The sequence below is a fragment of the Trichosurus vulpecula genome, chromosome 3, assembly GCF_011100635.1.
Source record: "Trichosurus vulpecula isolate mTriVul1 chromosome 3, mTriVul1.pri, whole genome shotgun sequence".
In the NCBI taxonomy this organism is placed as follows: Eukaryota; Metazoa; Chordata; class Mammalia; order Diprotodontia; family Phalangeridae; genus Trichosurus; species Trichosurus vulpecula.
The window spans coordinates 271511657-271531917 of NC_050575.1; the positions used below are offsets into that span (position 1 = coordinate 271511657).

The 20261-nt window shown below is 33.9% G+C and overlaps 2 protein-coding genes across 2 annotated transcripts in view; one reads left to right on the forward strand and one right to left on the reverse strand.

Annotated features, from left to right (window-relative positions):
- Positions 1-20261, forward strand: part of MACROD2 (mono-ADP ribosylhydrolase 2) — a 2244457-nt gene that overhangs the window by 283073 nt on the left and 1941123 nt on the right.
- FLRT3 (fibronectin leucine rich transmembrane protein 3) lies at positions 861-13880 on the reverse strand. Its single transcript, XM_036750298.1, has 3 exons — positions 13646-13880; positions 4721-5484; positions 861-3404 (listed from the first exon to the last, which is right to left on the reverse strand). The coding sequence occupies exon 3, from the start codon at positions 3349-3351 to the stop codon at positions 1402-1404; it is 1950 nt and encodes a 649-aa protein (XP_036606193.1). The 5' UTR covers positions 3352-3404; positions 4721-5484; positions 13646-13880; the 3' UTR covers positions 861-1401.

A 20261-nucleotide genomic window follows, 5' to 3' on the forward strand; every position in this document is an offset into this window, starting at 1 on the left:
TAAGACCAATATTTTTCATATTTAAGGGTGTATGAAAAATTTGTCGAGTTTTAAAAGCTGAATACATGTAGCGTTGGATCAAGGCACATACAAGACTGGCCAAAGGGCGTACAATGCACTTTGGTTTTTAGTTGAAAATTAAAAAAAAATAACAATCATGGCAACAAAAGGGTGGCTTGGTTTTTAAACAAGAAATAGCTCACAATTCAGTAGGAAGCTAGAAAGAAATGTTACATTACAAGTTTATCATGTAATTTCTGGAAAACTGTGATAGTAATGGGCAGTATTCTTGGTTGTAGTAAAAACAAATTGAGCGCATTTATGTACAGTGTGAAAACATTTCATAGATACCAGAACTAAATTTGAGATCTAATATTCATTTTTAAAATTCACACTTAATTAAGTACTACTTAATCTGGATTGTCAGGGGGGGAAATGCTTATTATAACTCTATCTCTTATTGTTTATTAGGCTAGGATATCAGCATTGGTGTCCCTTTCAGAATAACAGGTTATAGAGAATTATAAATTATATATTTAGAATTCACTTTTGCAAAAAACAGAATGGTAGTATATATAAAACCAAACTGCAGTTCTGGTATTAGTGATTATTCTGTGCAAGATAGTCTTCTGAATTTCCTAAATAAAGTCTTCAAACTTGGAAGCCCAGTTACGTTTTTGGTTATACGGTGGTGTTCTTGAAGCCTTATTAAGTATTGCATTTGGCTAATAGGCCTCTAATTCTTGCTTTCATGCAACCAATTTCATTCATGTACAGAAGGGATACTTTTTGTCTTTTTTTTAAGGGGATATCTAATTTGCCTTGAGGATAAGTGATATTCAGAAAGTTGATATTGCCCATTACTTCACAAACTTTTGTTTATTGAGTTGCATCGGGGTGTACATATTTGATAGCCTGCACATTGTTTTGTGAATTTTTGTAGTTATATTTTTCTCAATCTGCCAGTTTTTACATTTTATTAATACCAAAGTGGAAAATGGCCTGTGCTTATACTACAAGGATCTCAAGTGAATGCAAAGTCCTGATTGTTCAACACAGCAAGAAAATTCACTTTCACAGTCAACAAGTCATCTTACTCAGTAGAACACAAAAGTAAATGGTTTGTAACTTCAATATTTGCAAGGAAAATACAGTACAAATTACTAAAAAATACTAAAATATAGAATTGTGGTCAGGTATCTCCACTACATTAATCGCAGCAGTAACCTGAAATTTGAAACTTTTAATAAAAAGTTCTTAAATATAAATTATATGGCAAATGTACAGTACATTGCTTTTCTCAGTCTTTAATCCAGTGTTTTGCAGTAGAACAGGTACCCACAGTCACCTCCCTTGGGTTTAAAAAAAAAACCAAAATAAAGTCTGTTGAGTCTCTCAGTATCATGAATGGGAATGATCAGAATCTGGAATACCACTGTCTCTGTAGCTTCTGTTACTACTGCTTTCACTGTGGTTACTTTTGTACAGATTTATTCCATTAGGTGGAAATATGGTGTGTATTACAAACTCCTCCTTAGATATTGGTTCATTGTTTATTGGTAACATCTGAAAAGAAGTCTCCCTGATTTCCAGGATGGAGTTGTCCTTCTTAGTTCCAGCTTCAGCATAGTCATCTTTTCTCCTCCTCCCTTTACTATAAGCACAGTTCCTTGAGAATAGGGATCCATTTCTATGAACATACCAGCACACTAAAGCAAGCAGTGCGATGGCCACTAGTGCCACAGCACCCCCAATGATGGCGGCCAAAGGTAGATTGGAATTTTTGTAAGGTTCTTTCTCTTGTTCCCGATTGAGGGTTGTTGTGGGATTGTACATTTTCAGGGGTGCGGTTTCAGTTTCTATACAAACTGGGGTTTCATCAGAGAGATAGAGATTACTGGTTTCCATGGGAACCATGCATACTCGATATGGTGAATCTGGCTCGAGGGCTGTGACTAAGTATTCATTCCTATCTCCTGTGACTATTGTTTCAGTTATAGATCCAAATGCAGGACTGTGACCCAGTTTGAGCCAACTGAGTCTTAAAGCCGTCATGGGTAGTGCAAGTTTCCAAGAAATGCGGATGGTCTCAGTGCTGACAGATTTCACAGTAATTGTAATAACTTTCCTCACTGGACTCACTGTGGTACGGTAATCCTTATTGAGTTTGGGATTCTTTACATCAGGTTGTTTGGTCACTGAAACTGGCCTCTGTCCTTGGGCAGGATATAGTGTGTTGGGTATTGCAGTAGTTATCTGAATGGTGCTTACAATCCCACTGTCTTTACAATCAAATAATTCTGTGTTGAGGTCTTTGATAGCCATTCCACGAACTTTTTCTGGTGCTTGGCACATAAGACCACGGACATTAACTTTCACAGGTAATGACTGTAACCAGTCACGTACCCATTTCATTTTGCAACCACAATACCACGGGTTGTTGCGAAGAAACAATTGAGTTATGTTATCCAGATCGTCAAAGATGCCCTGAGGTAAGTTACTTAGGTTATTATTGGACATATCTAATCGGTACAATTGCCTTAGATAAGAAAAAGCATTTGGGGGCACCCGGTTGATGTGGTTTTCTTGAAGATAAAGCTTTCTCAGGTTTGTTCCTGGCAAATTTACTGGTGCAGCAGTAAGGGAATTTCGAACCAATGACAATTCCGTTAAATTGACGAGATTCATGAAGACTTTATCTCCTAATCCATGGTTATTTAATAGGTTTCCATCCAAAACCAGGCGTTTTAAGCTAGTAAGATCTTGAAGAGATGGTGATGAAATTGTGGATATCCGATTATCATCCAAGCGTAGCTCTTCTATAGTCCTAGGTAAGCCCCAGGGAATGGTACTAAGGTGATTCCGGGATAGAAAAAGCAATCTGAGATAGTTGTTATCCCGGAAGGCTCCATCTTCGATGCTAACAGCTGAAACAGAGTTATCATCCAAATGCAGTTCTTCTAGATAAGGAATTTTTGACAGTGAATCATAAGTAATGGTCCTTATATTGTTTTCCTGTAAATGTAATTCTTTAACATACTTTGGAAGGTTAGTTGGAAACTCATCTAAACTGTTGTGGTATAAGTATATTCTTTCTACTTTTAGCAAGTTTTTTAGCTCTGAAGGAATCCCTGCATTATTTATTTGATTGTTCTGAAGGTAGAGGGTTGTAGCATCCTCTGGGATTCCTGTAGGAATGGATGTCAGCTCACGATCATTACAATAAATGAATCCTGCATCACAGCGACACACAGAAGGGCAGGATTTGGCCATGACTGATTGGGGTGCCATCTTAAGGAATAGCCCTATTTTAGTCCAAATTAGGAAGATGCTCCAGGTTGGATTGATCATGGTCAGCAGTGTTGAGGTCTTCACAGAAATCTTTTTCTCTTGGTTTCAGTGCTCTATAAGATGGAAAATAAAAAAAGAAAATAGTAATTCAATCAGCAGTTAGAAATCATAATGATAACATTTTAAAAAGACAAATATGGGAACAAAAACTTGGAGTTTAATTGCTTATTACTTATAGATTACTCAATGCTTATGTTCTTTAGTATCATCTTTCTTTTTTAACACATTTATACTATACATTCAATGATTATAGTTACATGATGCTACCTTATGTAAAGACTTTTGGTACATAAGCTAACTACTGTTGTTGATTTAATTCCTTTTTATGTCAAAATAACTATAACACTAATATATTGATAAATTGTCCAAGTACTTTTCTTAGTATTGGTTTCATTAATTTAGGGTCCTCAGTCAATGATTAGGTTATAGCAATGTCTAAATTTCTTTCTTTAGAGTCTGAGTCTTATTACTTATAATGGCACAACTTTTTGTCCTGGAATAAGGTACTTTCGTTATTCTCAATCACCATGATTTCAGAAGGTTAATCACTCTTCAGTAACAGAAATTGATCAAAATATAAGCCAAATACAGAAAATTCTAATTCTGACAAAATTAATCCTGAAATAATTAAAATTATCTTTTGGGGGAGTGTACTGGAACCAAGTAAGGATAATCACCTATTTCTTTTGTTGTCATTGTTAAAATGTTTTTTTAAAGACAAATTCTAGAGAAAAAAATAAACATCACATATTGTGTGAGAAAAGTTCGTGTTGCTAGTACTTTTCCAGATAACTAGATACAAAATCCCATTTCAGGAGTATCAGCATGATGTAGTGAAATAACAGGGGAAAAGTAATAACAACAACCAAATATTGTTCTAGGGTCAGAAGACCTGAGTTCAAATCCTGGCTCTGTCCTTTCCTACTTAGGAGGTCTTGAGCAAGCCACTCTCCTTTGGTGAGTGTCAGAAATGTAAAATGAGAGGTTGGGTAAGATCACCTCTAAGGTCTCTTCCAACTCTAAGTGCTATGAATAATTTCATGTAAAAACTTCTTTCCCCCTTGATCATACCCTTGTTTGTGAGTATAGACTGTTCTATGAGCCATAGTTTAATGGATCCATACTTTCATATAGTTTATTAAAAATTTGTTAAAAATATACTCAGGTATATCCTTCCACTGGAATTGTCAAAATGAAACTTGCATTTTGGTACTATGGCTATTGGCACTATGAATCCTTTTAATGCAATGATCACAATTTAAATTCTCAAACATTATTCAGCCTCCATTGTGGTTAGGGAATAGCATTTGTAAGAATTTATCTTTATTCTTTTGTGAATGAAAACAAAATATATTTATATCTGTCTTACCTTATGTAGAGATATAAGTAAAATCTGTGCTGACAGGAATCCAGTAGGTATAAATTACTTTCCTGGAGAGGGCCTGTGACTCTTCAGCTCTTGTTCAGTCCATGAAGTTGCTGTTTGACTGTTTATTCGAAGGGTCCTCTGCAGCATGTACCTCCTGACAAAGCTCACTGTTCTCAGTGAACATTCCAGCAGTGGTTCATCATGGTAGACAAGTACATTAGATTGTAGGATGGAAACAATTCAGCTTCCTGTTACTATGTGCAACACATGGCTTCCTATATGTTTTTATCCCCTCAAAAAGAGTCTCTGTGTCAAGAGTTTCTTTTGTATAGTTTAATGCCCTTAATGGAAGTTGCCCTCTTTGAAATTCTTATATCCTCTTCTGTGTACTGTCAGAGATAGTAACTTCAGATCCACATGAAAAAAACCATTCATGATGTTAAGGCCTATATAATATTAGGTTTTTCAGGCAGTTGCCACCCAAACTCTCATCCTGTATAAAATTACCCAAGTATAAACTTTGTCGAGTAGCTATGTCCTGAGGTATGCATACCTGCGGTGAAATAGCTATTTCCAGTTTTTTCCTCTTTGTACTTTTTCTGAATTTCTGGTGGAGTATTTCTTCTTGTTACGTAAGAATAGGTGGTTTTTTTGAGACGTGAAAGAAAATAGAATTCAGATGTTCTTCTGGAGGAATAAAAAAGGGAGCAGGCTCTATTTCTTCCAAATATCTCTTCTTAAAAATCCTGGGTCAGTTAATTAACCTGTGAAAATAAACAAGGTTTAGTGAACCTTTGATAACATTATGCACTGATATAATGAAAGAAAATTTTTAGGCTTTAAGCTACTTCTGTTATTTACATAACCAACAGATCTCTTGACCTAGTATCTAGTAGAAAACAACTGAAATAAGTAGAATTGTCATTTGTTTCTTTTATGTTTACTATTCCCCTTCTCTAAAATAATAGTAACTGAAATTAGGTTCAATCAATTATTCTATAAGAAAATTTTATTTTGTTAAATATGAACCACTGTTTCTTTACTATTTAAGCACAGTTTCACCTCATATTTAGCCTGCTACTACCCAAACTTTAAAAGTCTAATTTTTATCCTTTGTTAGGTATAACATGCTATCCTCCAAAATGCATATTGAATAAACAACCAAATGTATCATGGAAAACTATAATCTAAATATTATAACTAAATTCTTATGTGTTTTGTAAGCCATTCATATTTTCCATCATAATTTAACTACAACTTATAGAGTTTGTTTCTTTTAGAATTCATCTCCTGATTGACTTTGGGCCAAGTCTGATATTGTCTTTTTGCTTTAATTTTCCCACCTACATAATGTGAATTCCAAGTCCCTACCTCATTAGAGGTGTTTGTGAGGCTTAATTGGCAGTCCGGAAACCCTATGTAGCTCTTGGCCAAAAGGAAATATGGAAGTTAAAAGCTTAATTATTGTCTCTGTTAGATGAATATTTTAAACTTTTTGTCAGTAGACTTCTAGTAGTTTAAAAAAATTATACTTGGGACTAAAAGATCTTTTATTAAATCAAACTCATTGTAATGATAGATAACAGATATCATTAAGACACGATGGTGCATTTCTCCACTTTTTAAAACATATTCATTGTAATAAATAACCTTTTTAGTTTCCAAAGAAAAGGATTAAAGTCTGACTGATGAGACCAATAATTCTGGTGATGGCATTATTTTGGCCACTGGCTAATAAGACAGGCTATTCTTTTGTTTACTGTCTCTTTTGAAAGGTCACACCTTTAGGTGTGTCCTGTCCAAGGAAGAGCATCTTTATGAAACAGAGAAGCTTGACCCTAAAATTAAGGGCTGGAGTAGCAGTAATTTACTTTTCCCTCTAGTCATTACATGGCATCCAACAAGGAGAGCATCTGTTCCAGAATTCAAACCTTATAGAGAAACAGTATGTTAAATCGAGCTAAGTTTGAGTTTATAGTTCTAAGCAAAAGAAAAAAAAAGTTTCTTCTTAAATACCACTAAATTTAATTTTTATAATAAACTCAGGTTGATTACATTAATAGAATTAAAGATTTTGTTTTTTTTTTCAAAATCACAGGTATATATAATTTATGGCTTGAGCAGCTTGAACTGAGAATAGCAGTTTATAGCAGATGTATAAAGCAGTCTCTAATGAATATTGCAAAGTGCCCACAGAGGAAACTTTAAATGATTCATTTCTTAATGTGAGGTTTGAATGTGGTGCCTTTCAAACTTCCCTGGGAATTTTTGAATTATAGTACTACATTTTCTTGAAAACATTTGCCTCTTATTCAATTGGCAATCCTAGGTAGTGAGGTCATAATTGCAAAACTACTTTTAGAAATATTTGCTGAAAACATTTTATAAGCATGAAAATGGTATGAATGTGTTTAAAGGTATTAAGATAATTAAGTAATTTATGCTTCTTAGAAAATAATTATTTTTCTATTAAATATGATTAGAAACTGATTAAAAACAATCATAAAGACAGCAAATGAGAGCCTGCAGAATGAGTCAACAAGTCAAATATTTCTTGTTTTCCAGAGCAGCCTAAACAGAATTCTGAAACTAAGATGATGAAATCACTGGATTAGTCTGAAAAAATTGTTTATGCCCTCTCCCTACTTCTGTTCCCCGAGCAGGCTTATCCAGAGCATGCACTAGGATGTCACCTATATCAACAATTTAAGATAAAAGAGAGTATCTTTAATTATTTGTCTAAGAATGAAAGTGAGTTGGAATCAAGCTCTGTGCCTTGGCTTGAACACTTTTTGCACTAAGAAAGAAAACCAGTTATACTTTAGTGGGGAAAAGAAAAAAGCCAATATATTTACTTTGCCTTTTCACTTTTAAAACTGCTTCCTCTGGGCCCCATTTGATATGCAAACCTACATTTGCCGCTAATAGAATAGTGGCAATAATTTGGGATTAAATTGAGAGCACTAAAGCTCATTAAGTTCTTAGAACCTGTCTTTCCCTTCTCCCTAAATTGCATCAAAACAAAGAGAAAAAATAAAAAAAGCAGATCTCTTTACAGAAGAATGACACAGTTTCAAATATGTGGATTAAGTTTATAACTTCCCTCTCATTCCTAACCCCTTAAACTGAAAACAGTTCAATTCAGGATTTGATGGTGTTTGATATCTCGAACTTCCCTTTTATATTTGAAACTATGGCTCAAAACAATACTTTTTGCATATCAAAGGCTATAGTGATCTGTCCACATAGAATCTGGGTATCCTGCTGCCAAGCTCAGACTTCCCTCTTCTTGAGCTCTCTCTACATAGTCACTGACATAGAGTCATTATGGTTAAGTCTGCATGATGAAAAGAAAAATGACCCCTGCTGGTATAGACATTGTGGGCAGGTTTTCACAACATCAAAATCAGAGCCTTTTATGGATTCATGGTTTTGAAAGAGCCTATTAAATTTGAACAAAAAAGGATCAATCTTCTTTTTTAAAAAATGTTGTAAAAGGAGTAAAAATAATGGAACTCTAGTTAAAGGAATGTTTTATCTTTATTTTTTAAAAATGGTTTTGTTATTCAAACTTTATTGTAACACTGAAATTACAACAAGAACAAAAAGTCATCACTATGCCATCATGTATCTATCTTTGTAGTATCTTTGGAACAGGAATTTCCTTGTTCAGTTATTTTAAGTAAAATTTAGTGAGCCTTTTGGATATAGAGAACAATCAATTTACTCCATGTATATATTAAAAAACCTTCAAATGAATTTCAGAAAAAAATGAAGGAATAAAGTATTTGAGAAAAACTAATATAACTTAAGAAATTGTACTCAAAGTAATCAATTAATATTTGTAAACAAGTCAGTAACTGAAATTTTCTATCTATCCATTGATCCATCAATTGATCTATCTATCTATCTATCTATCTGTCTGTCTATCTATCATCTATCTGTCTAACCACCTATCATATTGTCTCCTTTATTTGTGTGGGGAGAGGGAAGGTTAGTATTTTAAAATGTCATTTGTGTTAAAATGAGGCCATTGCCTATATGAAATTAGTGCCAACTTCCCACATCCATTATTTACTATTTTAAAAATTTTAAAAGTGCTGGTTTATTTTTCATTGGCTTTGATTACTTAAAATGCTATTTATTCCAATTTTCTTTAAAATTCCATGAATAATGTAAAGAATATGGGACTTTCTTATTATAGTTTCCTTTTAATTATCATTGGAAAATATTTTCTTAAGATGGTGAGCTATAATTTTTTTTCCATATTGGAGCCAAGAAGAAAATGACTTATAGAGTTTCTAATCCAAATTACTTGCATTATTGTTGTGAGTGCAGTCCAAAGTAAAAGAAAAAAGGCTTGATAGAACTCACTTTGTTTTTTTAAATGCTCTTAGGTAACCTGGCACATATGCGGAGGATTAGGAAAGTAATTTGTTTATGAAGTTTTCAGTTGCAGCTAGAAAGCTTAACAAAATGATCAAACATGTATACTAAGTTATTGCAGCACCAAATAGTATTTAAAACCAAGTAGATACATGGTTAACCTTAAAAATGGAGAACATAAGGTTAGTTGATTGTGACAGCAAAATGCTTTCTAAGCACCTTGTCTAGTAGTTAAATTTTCCACGATCATCAGATTTCAGGAAAGTTCCCATTCTTTTGTTTAATGCTAGGCAAGCAGAAGGACCTCTAACTCTTCTCTTGAGAGTCATGAAGTCTAAAGGGTTTGCTGAGATGCAAAGAAGCAAGTGTGCCTTTTTAGACTGGTTTCTAGACTATTTTATACTCAAGGAAGGTTTTTTCTTTGTTTATGTAAAATTGAATATAACAATTAAAAATATGGTTATTTTCTCTTCTTACATCACTGATTCTTTTTCCCATTAAATTTGTGATGAATGAACCTGATCTTGCTTCATTTACTTTGGCTTGTAAAGTTAAATGGAGCATCCTTAAAACAAAACAAAACAAAAAAGCAAACTAGGATGTTACTTCCATCACAGTGTATTAAATTTAATCAGAAAGAAAAGCTATCACAGCAAAAGTGGGACTACTATTTCCTTTGGAGAAAGTCAAACTGAATAAGTTTGAGATTTTGTGAGAGTGACATATCTATTAATTTTTTATTCAGAGTTTTTGAACTCTACTTCTATCCATGTAATGCCAATTCTATCTGTATTCATATTAAACCATAAATATGCTCTTAGGATAAATTATGCCATCTATTTTTATTAGACAAATCAAATTTGATATCTCTTTAGTTTCTAACATTTATTTTTACTTAAGAGTTCCAAAATTAGAAAACATACAGTGTTTTCTTGTGTCACCGTGGTATTGATTTTAAACAGAACAAGAATTCACCAACTAATAATTTCATAAAAGAATGGCACACTTTTAAAATTATGTTTAACTAAATGTGGACTCAGCTTTTCTTCTCCAAGTTGCCAAGGTAACTTGCCCACATCTAAAGTAAAAAGAATAAAGAACAAAAGCTATCATTGTCTTATCAAGTGAGAGCAATTTCTCCCTGCCTCCAATTTCAGTGGAGCAGTACCTGGAAAGGGTTTTCATAAGTTCCTGACACTTGTTTTGAGGTAGAGAAAGAGATTATACATATGCAGAGCAACTGAGACTCTAGCTATATTGTTTAAATGTTTCATTCCTTTCTACTTAAAAAGATCTTTGTAATTTCTTATCTGTAGAAAATAGCTTAACAGTGGCCACATTGAAAAAAAAAAGTTTTTATACACATTCTAGAAAATGACTTTATGCTGTTAATTGATATATCAAAATGTATATTAAACTACATTATCTATATTCTGAAACTGTAAAATATATCCTGAAATATGAACTCTTTTGATTATTGAAAGGTAGAACATTTCATTCAACCACTTTTTTGGGGAGTGGAGGGGGAAATTTGTTGATTTCTAGAAATTTCCTGAAATGATGGCATGTTATAAGTACCTAGAAGATATTTTTGTTTATTCTCCATAGAGAAAAATGCATTTTTCAGGACTAATATTGCTGTGAGTTTACTGTAGAGTTTTTGCCCACTGGGGGGTGGTACACTCTACAAGAAGCCTGCTTTTAGGAGCCACAAGTCAGATGTTTGGTGCTGCTGTCCAGTTTTTCTCTGCTTTAATTACAACAAAGCCTCCTGTTGAGAAGAACAGTGAAGGCCTCAGGGGGCAGGAATAAGGGGGGGAAGTGGGGAAGAAATTTCAGCCTTTAAAAGATTTCCTGAATCTCACTTTCCACATTGACTTCATATACCATGGTTTTCAAAAAATAACTGACAGTTCATTCTAAATCAACTGGTTTGAATTTCAGAAAATTTAAAAGATGGATTCTGAATGATCGATTAGCTCCAGTTCCATGATTGATCACATCCTTTGTTTTGTAGGCCACCCACCTTTTTTTTTTTAAAGGAAGACTTCCCTAAATATTGACTTTAAGCAAAATTAAAAGACAATTTCCAGAATTAGTAATAGGAATACAGTTTATTGTGCTGAATGATGTCTATTTAAAAGCAAAAACTTTTATAAATGTGATATGTCACAAAATAAAAACTAAATTTAAGGCAAGTTCTCTGATAATCATCTTTCTAGGTTTTGAAATTGTTAAACATACTCTAATAAGGTGGAAAAGAGTTGGGTTGTGTGGCCTAGGGAAGTACAGAAAATGTCTTTAAGGTGGACTTAAATATTATTAACACTAGTAATTGTAGTTTTCATCTTGAGGGAGTAAAGCATGCCTCCATTAGAGCTCTGTGTCCTAAGGCAGGAGGAGATGCTGAGCATAATTGGAGTTTCTGTTTGATTGGGTGATACAGTCTAGAGAAGAAACTGGGATAAAGATAATTAATAGCCTGCTAACAAAGTCTGACAGCCACAAGATTTCAACCAAATTTATTTCACACTGCTTCATTTAGCTCTAGAAAAGTTTTTGATAGAATTTGAGGATCATTAATTAGCACTTGAAAAAGAAATACCTAGTATTTTATTGTCATTCTCAGTTATGACAGGACTTTTCGTTACTTATCCTCATAAATGTGACTTTATATGCTGATCAATTATATATTTGATTAATGGATAGGAAGTCTTTAACAGTGCATTCTGAATTGGCTATAATTGATTTTTTTTAAAGGGTCATACGAGAAGTGACTTGTTCAACCATATTAGTAACCAATAGATAAGAATACCTGACACAACAATAATGAGTTCATTATTTTCATTCATTCACTCATTTTAATACATTTGCTGCCACTTAAAACAAGTTGGACTTGATGTGATTAACCAATGCTATTTCAAAAGAAAGTCACTTAAATTTAATTAATTAAGAAATGCAATCACATTTGGGCAAACCTATTCCTTATTTATGTTATCTCATATTTAAAGACTTATGGTACTATAAATTATGCTTTTATGTATATGAGACTGTCTCTGATTTAATATTCTTTGCATGATAAAAATGGAGTAACATTTAATGCATGGTGCTTTTAACAGGATTTTTTTTTAAAGAAATACTAACCGACATGTATCTACCACTTTGGGACAAGTACAAAATATATTTTCCCAAATCAGGAATATTCATTCTTCATACACAGGCTGAAATGGATTTTCTTAAGCAGATTGCCAAATGAAGGCTTTTCTAACGATGAGTCAGTTTTCTAGTGGGTGCGATTATTTTGTTTCTGCTCTTTTGATTTTTTTACATATGCAGATATGTGGTCTTAAATTTTACATACATACACATATGGTGGCTTCTGAAAAGAAGAGCAGTTAAATTTATTTTAAAACCTCAAAAATATAGCTGCCTTTTTTAATTGTGAAAGAATTTGATTGCATTATTCTTCAAGATCTAGATTTTTACTGTCCTTTAAAAAGAAGGAAAAAGGACCCCCCAATTTTAAAAAAAGAAAAGATGTGTAGGGAATTGGGCCCTGTTGCACTATTTGACTCAATGCAACCATTTTGTTCCAGACCTAATCTACTAGATTATTTTTTTTTACATACCTCCTCCTACTTTTTGGAATTTTTGTATAATATTTTCAGAGTCTAGTTCTTAGGTGAATGAATACTATTTAAAAATTGAATAAAGGATCTTAGGTTTAGGGTTTTTTTTTTTCTTCCATGGGGTGGGGGTAAATTTGTTAATCTCATCCTATTGCATGCATGATGCATAGCCCTAAAGCTTAGCTTTGTTAGTTTCTCTGAGTGGACTTTGTATGAATTACCATGCTAGTCACATACTACATTTGTCCAAGCAATGAATTTTGGCATTATAGTAGAGAACGAATATGGTTTGGAAGTCTTACACTCCTCTGGGTTGAATTAAATAGTTGTGATCCACAAGTCTGAAATCTTCAAAGCAGAAATGTAGGCTAGCAATGCAAGCTTTAAAATCTAGGTGTAGCTGTTAATCCTTTACAAAAGCATATAAGTCTACAGAAGTAGCTGTGAGCAAGACGTATGCTTTTCATGTCCTGCCTGCTTATGTGCTGAAGGCTTATTGATTTCCTTTCACAGTTGTAAAAACGACAATTGCCCATCATACCACACATGCAGCAGAGTCCAAGTTTGTCTAACATTTTCTTTCACTAGTACAGTGAAAAATCCGAATTTAAATTTTTAGTGTCCAGGGTAAGCAAAACATTCAAGTTTTTAACTTGCTATTTTCTAAAGTGGTCTTTTCAAAGGCTAGATGTCGTAAAGACAAAACTAATTCATTTGCAAATAAATACAGGCAAGGCTTTTAAGAAACTTCCCATGTATGGGTTATACAGTAAAATCAATTTTTATTTGTTGGTTTACAACCATATCGTTCATCCGTATGGCAGAGAGCTTAGATTAAGATTTCATGGTGGGGAAGTAAAAGATCAAACTTTCTGGGAAAATAAAAAAGAGAATCAAGGCACACACTTACCAGAAAGATGAAGAAAAAAGGAGATCCTATTTACAATGCCCAGCTTCAGCTGTAATTCCACTGATTGTTAACTGAAATAATCAACCCCCTTCCTCGGCAGGTCCAGAACACACAAAGCAAACAGCAGCTGCAGTACCCAGCGAGCTTGTCCTGTTTCAGATCACTCTTAGACCAAGCAGGAGTGAGAGAGGGAAAGCATTCCAGTTTCGTGCACACACAGCCCACCTCCAAGTCTGAAGTTAAAGCTTCACCTCGCAGTGGTTGAAGAAGGGGGTGATGTCATAGATGGGCAGGACTTAGACCAGCTCTTGTTCAGTGAGGTAACTGGCTAAGCAGACATATATGCTTTGCCAACACTAGAGGGGGTAAGAGAAGTCTAAATAAGGCAGAGTCTGCCAAAATTGTGCTCATGATCTGGGCTGCTTGGGTTGGGAGCAAATCTTTGAAATCTCAGCATTTTAAAAGTTTACGATAGTCGGGAGTAGTATCACAGATGTCCACTTTTCTAGATGTCCAGTATTTTAGGACTTTGCTCAGGAGATTGAAATTCCCCTTCTCTTTGTTAATGACTACAAAGATAGGAAGATGAAGTTGATCATAATTTGGTTACTTTAATTATTGACTAATGACAAAAAGAGTAATAGTTTTATGACAATTATATACGGTAAAGATAAGTAATTCCAATTATATGCATATGTTTAGTAGACCAAAAAAGGGGAGAGTTTTGTGAGTGTGCAAATTCTTTTTTATAATCTGTTAAAATACTGATTATTCATTTTGGGGGAAGGGAAAATGGCAAAGACCAAAAGTTAAGTTAAATCTTTTCCTTTTCTTGAGACATTTAGTATATGCTTATTTATATCTAATTTGACAAATAAAAGCATGTTTCATGGTATTCTTTCCCGCAGCAATTTAAGCATGTTTAGATCCTGATTCTAAATTGAATCACCAGTATTTAAAGTTCAGGGCTAGAAAGAAATAAAATATTTTAGGATATTTTTGTCACCTTTATATCATAGCTCTGGTGAACATGTCTTAAAATGCCCCAAAAGTGATGAAAATTGCCATTGAAATGACTGTTAAGTTGAAATAATGTTCATTTTTTAAAAATTGCCTATGAGGAAAATATGATAGTTGTGTAGGTTGAGAAGAGGTGATTAATGTTTTGTTTATTATTTTCACATATCATAATTTTTACAACTTCCTAAATAGTTTTCCCAGGGGGTCTTTAAATTTATCATTAAACAAAAATAAGATTGGAGAACTTTTTGCCTTTAAAGCTTCTTCTGAAGATCAAAGGAGACTTTTAGTTTACCTGGAAAATAATATCATTTAACTAGTATTTTAATTTGTTTTGCTGTAGGAAATTGCAGACTTTCCCCATTGTCTGTTTTTTTCTTAGGCTCCTCAAAATGTTTGCTTCTGTAAGAGGCCAGCTAATTGCTTTTCCTAAGAGTATTTGATTAAGGTCTCTTCATTAGCTTCATTTAGTTTATCTATTTATATGCTTGTTTGATAACAGTTTGACCTTTTGCATTCTCTACTAAGACTGGGTGATATCAAAGTAGAAGGTAAACCCATGATAAGAGGTGTATTGACCCCAATTGTTCCATGGCTGCACTTTTACTGGTATCAGAGGAAAAGCCCTATTAGGTTTAGGGTGGGTGAATTTTTTGAATTCTAAAGTCTGTTAAAACACTAAGTAATTATTGTCTTTGTTTGATTTAAGTTAACCAGTGATGTGGATGTTGCATTTTAGAGAAATGAAAGAAAGAAATTGAAAGGCTGTAATAGAGCTCCCAGAAATCAAGCAAATTCTTTTTCTACATGCTCTCAATTCCAGTCCTATTTTGGACTACTTCATAAAATTGTAATTAATCATAGAAACATTTAGACCAGAAATAGTTACATTAAAAAAGAATTGTTGCTTTGTCCACTTTTGAAAAGTATGCTTCCATGTGTGTCTGTGTCAATATTAGAGCTACTCAGAGAAGGCTCAACAGGAATTTTAAAAACACAATAAACATGAGTCATTTCTTTTAGTAGAAAGAGTAGAAGATCAGGTGAAGTGAAGTAGGGGAACAGTTATTCTATCAATACTATTAATCATGTAATTTTTACTTGGTTAATCCATCTGTGCCTCAGTTTCTACATCTGTCAAGTTTATTGACATTTATTGAATGCCTGTTTTGTGCCTTTCATCATGTTAAAGGTTACTAAGGATATAAGGAAAAACAGAAATTGCCCTATCATCTAAAATGGGAATCTTAATAGTAGCAGTCCCTAATTTGCAAATTAGTCATAATAATAAAATTAAATCATAATATTTAATATTTGCAAAGCTAGCGCTTTGTACTTTACAAAGTGTTTAACGTTTACATACATTATCCACTACCTTGCAATAGTATTGGCTTATTATATGCTTGTTGAATGGAATTGAATCTCCTTTGATCCTCAAAACCCACCTGTGAGATAGATAGTGCATGTACTTTTACCTTTATTTTGGAGATAGTGAAACTGAGGCCTAAGGAGATGTACTCAAAGTCCCATACCTAGAAAATAAATGGCAGTGTTCAGACTTTACCAGAATAAAAAAGAAAATCATTTAGCAAATTAATTAACTTTTTATGAGCTTTTTTCCTCACAAGTTTATACTTAATTTTATACTCAGGCTGAATGGCCAGGGAAAGTAGGATTTATATAGTCTGCTTCTTTCTAAGAATTAAAAGCACATTTATTTGTATCAAAAGCACCTGTGATTTAGTAGATTAGCGGCCTTGAAATCAGGAAGAACTAGATTCAAGACTTTTGTCACCTATTGGCTGAGTGATCGTGGGTAAATAACTTAACCTCTTAGTGTTCTGGACTTCCCTCTAAAACTTTAACTTGCAGAGAAAGTAATGGCCTACATTGGTAGAGAGTTTCCTCACCTGGGAGGTACCTATACCAGTGAAATCACAGACCCAGTCCCTATTGCTATTCCCTTTGCATGTGTCATCTACCAGTTGCCATTTGATATAGGAAAGGCAAATGGAGGCAGTTCTCAAATTACATACAGGTTATATTCCAAAAATTATGAGGTTAAGTTGGTTGCTCGAAACTCAGAATATATTCTCCAGAGATACAGTATCATAAATGGCTGTTTGATTATAAGGTTATACAACACGAACCTATTAAACCATAAAGCAGATAAATTTTAGTACTCATTAGTTTTTCTTCCACGAAACAAGAGGCTAAGTAGTGAAGAAAGAAGTGTTGAAAAAGGAAGCAGCAGCATGTTTTTCCTCCCTCTCTTACACTGGAGTCTTCTCCTACCAAATCTAATAGTCTATGGTGCTAACATTCCTAACTTCTGCTCCTACAATGCACCTCACACTTTTCTGCCTGTTGTAAGACCATGCTGCTACTGCCATGGGAGCCACTGTGAAAAAGTGTTGAGATTTCAGAAAATCTTTTTACAATTGCCTTCCCATTGCCATTTTCAATTTTCCCTTTCAGTACCTGAAGTCTTTGACTTAATGTCTGTTTTTTTTTTTTTTAACTGAGGGCACTTATATACTAGAAAACTTTCAGAAAAGGTTGAACAGGATGGAGAAAGGCCTCATGCCTTACGAAGGTTGGATTGGACAAATCAAAATTTAGGGAAGTAACATGAGAGAGAGCTTCAATAATTTAAAGAATGTTATATGAAAGAAGGATTAGATTTATTCTGTTTTGCCCCAGAGGGCAGAATTAGGAGCAGAGAATTAGGCAGAAGTTGCAGTGAGAAAAATTTTAGTTTGATATAAGGGTAAATTATCAAACATATATATAGCTATAAAAAAAGTAGAGATGAATTGCTTTGGGAGGAAGTGTGTGCCCACTCAATGAAGGTCTGTAAGTAAAGACTAGATGACATTTTTTTCAGGTATATTGTATAGGAGAGGGATTCTTATTCAGCTATGGGTTAAATTAGATGAATTAGGGTTCCTTACAACTCCAAGAGTTTTTCACTTTAGTGTTATAATCCTCCAGATTCTACCAATGGGAGATTTGAGTCAATAAAAATCTTTCTTTAAAAATGAAAATTCCATTGTGAGTTTAAGGAGTTTATCAGTCACATGCTTATTTGAATTCAATTGTGTATATACATATATATATGTATATATATGTATATATATATGTATGTATATTGCTTTCCTCTTAATATCTTACTCAAGTAAGCTACACTAAATTGAGAGTTTATTAGGCAGTTTTGGGATAAATAGCACTTTGGGGGATAGAGGGTATGATGCAATGACACTTCAGTAGAGGTACACTGATATTTGGGAAAACTCAAGGTTAGGTTTCAACTAAAGTCCTTCATAACCTGACCTCTTCCTACCTTCCAGTCTTCTTATACCTTACTGCCTTTCCCTATACTCTGAGATCCAGTGACATTGGTCTCTTTCCTTTTTCTCTAATGGGATACACCATTTCCCACATCTGGGTATTATCACTGGCTATCCTTAAGCCCGGAACTCTTTCCCTCCTCATTTCCACCTCGTGGCTTCCATGGCCTCCTTCAAGTCTCAGCTCAAATCTCACCTTCTGTTATAATACTTTCTTAGTCCTGCTTAATCTTATTGTCTTCCTTCTCAGATTATGCCCATTTTATTCTGTATATATATATATATATATATATATATATATATATCATTTTACCTAGTTTGCATATTGTCTGTCCCATTGGATTGTAAACTCCTTAATAACTGAGACTGTTGATTTTTTTTCCGTTTCTTTGTAGCCCCAGTGCTTTGTATAGTGCCTGGAATATTTTCTCGTTATTGTTCAGTTGTTTTCAGTCATGGTCAACTCTTTGTGATCCCATTCAGGGTTTTCTTGGCAAAGATACTGGAGTGTTTTTCCATTTCCTTCTCCAGCTCATTTTATAGATGAGGAAACTGAGGCAAACAGGGTTAAGTGACTTGCCCAGGGTCATACAGCTAGTGAATGTCTGAGACCAGATTTGAACTCAGGAGGATGAGTCTTCCTGACTTCAGTCCAGCACTCTATCCACTGTGCCACCTAGTTGCCCTTTCTGGTAGGAGCTTAATAAATGCTTGTTGATTTGACTTCAACTGCTTCATAATTTTTCCCCCTCTATTATTAGAGTTTTATTCAAGAAAGGTAAAATAACACTTTTTGGATGATACATGGGAACCTACTTGTAAGTCTTTGAAAGAACCGTGTTATATAAGTCAGCTTTCCCCTCACCATTTAGCATGACTACACATTTTACTTTAAAGGTGTGAAAAAATGTTCTCATGCTAATTAATGTGTTACATTATTTGGTCTTGGGCATCTGTAAAGCCATCCTGACTTTTCTGTTTTCCTTCAAACTGCTTTTCCTGTAGGTAGGTTAGGAGGCAGTTGTCCTACAGAAAGTGCTATTTAAATGTGGAAATTCAAAATGATGATCCAAGTTCTCCTAATAGGTAGGTTACATCATTACTTATTCCCAAATGTGTATTGACCCCATCTTGCACTAAATGAGGTATGTATGTATGCACTACAGAAATCAGTAAAGCCTCTAAAAGTATCTACCTTATTCCTGTAAAATAGTTTATATTAGATAAATCTCATCTAGCAAGTCTTGGAAATGTTTTGTAAATTCAAAACTTGGTAAAATACAAAGCCTAAATTTGATATATACATGATATTTATGTATATGGAATATACATTTAGCTATCTGTTTTTCTATGAAGTCTGGCCAAATACTTAATGTTTCAGTTAGAAATTGTGTCAAAGCTTCCTGCACAATTCTAAAGGGTATAGGATACATAATTAAATTTTACCAGGTCACACCTGCCTCATAATACTTAAATACTGCATTAAACTCACAAACAACATTTCTTCACATATTTTCCTTTTAAAATACAATTTTAAGATTCACTTAAAACCAACACAATGCTTTTAAGTGTTTTCCATGTTAGACTACTTTGCAGCAATACCACACAAGACTTTAATTGGAAATTTAAAAAGAAATTTTAAGTTATTCCTTGTCTGAACTCTTTGTAATCACCTATCTTAGGCTTTTAAGATCAGAGGGAAAGGGCAAAAATATTGATGAGGGAAGAGTGTTAAAAAAGGTAAGAATTATGTTTTAGAGCATTTGATGCTGACAGAAGTAGAAGTAGTGGTAGAAAAATTAATGTTGCTATAAGAACCTCTTTTTCCTGTCCTTCACTGCCCTTTTTCTTTATGTTCTAAAATTCACAAAGAAGGACTTATCTCTATGTCTGTATCTACATCTATTTCAACTATGTGTCTACATAGAAACATTGTTACTCAATGAAGTCTAAGTCTAATGCCTTATCATGCTGGGTTCTCCAAAGTTTGATGTAAGAAATGCTAAGGGTTAGCTTCAGCAGGTCCTGCCTAGCTGGTAAAACTTCGAATGTTGGCCTAGTGATAGACTGTTTCTGTTGTGCAAGGACCAGTCTAATTACTTGGTAAAGGCTCCTCACCTGGTTGGTTGCATAGCAGTGGAATTGTTGGCTATAACAACTCTCCAAGACCCTTGACTAAATTGAAGATGGTTTGTGATCAGCAAAGATGACAGGAGTACCCGCATGGACAAAATCACTGATCTCTA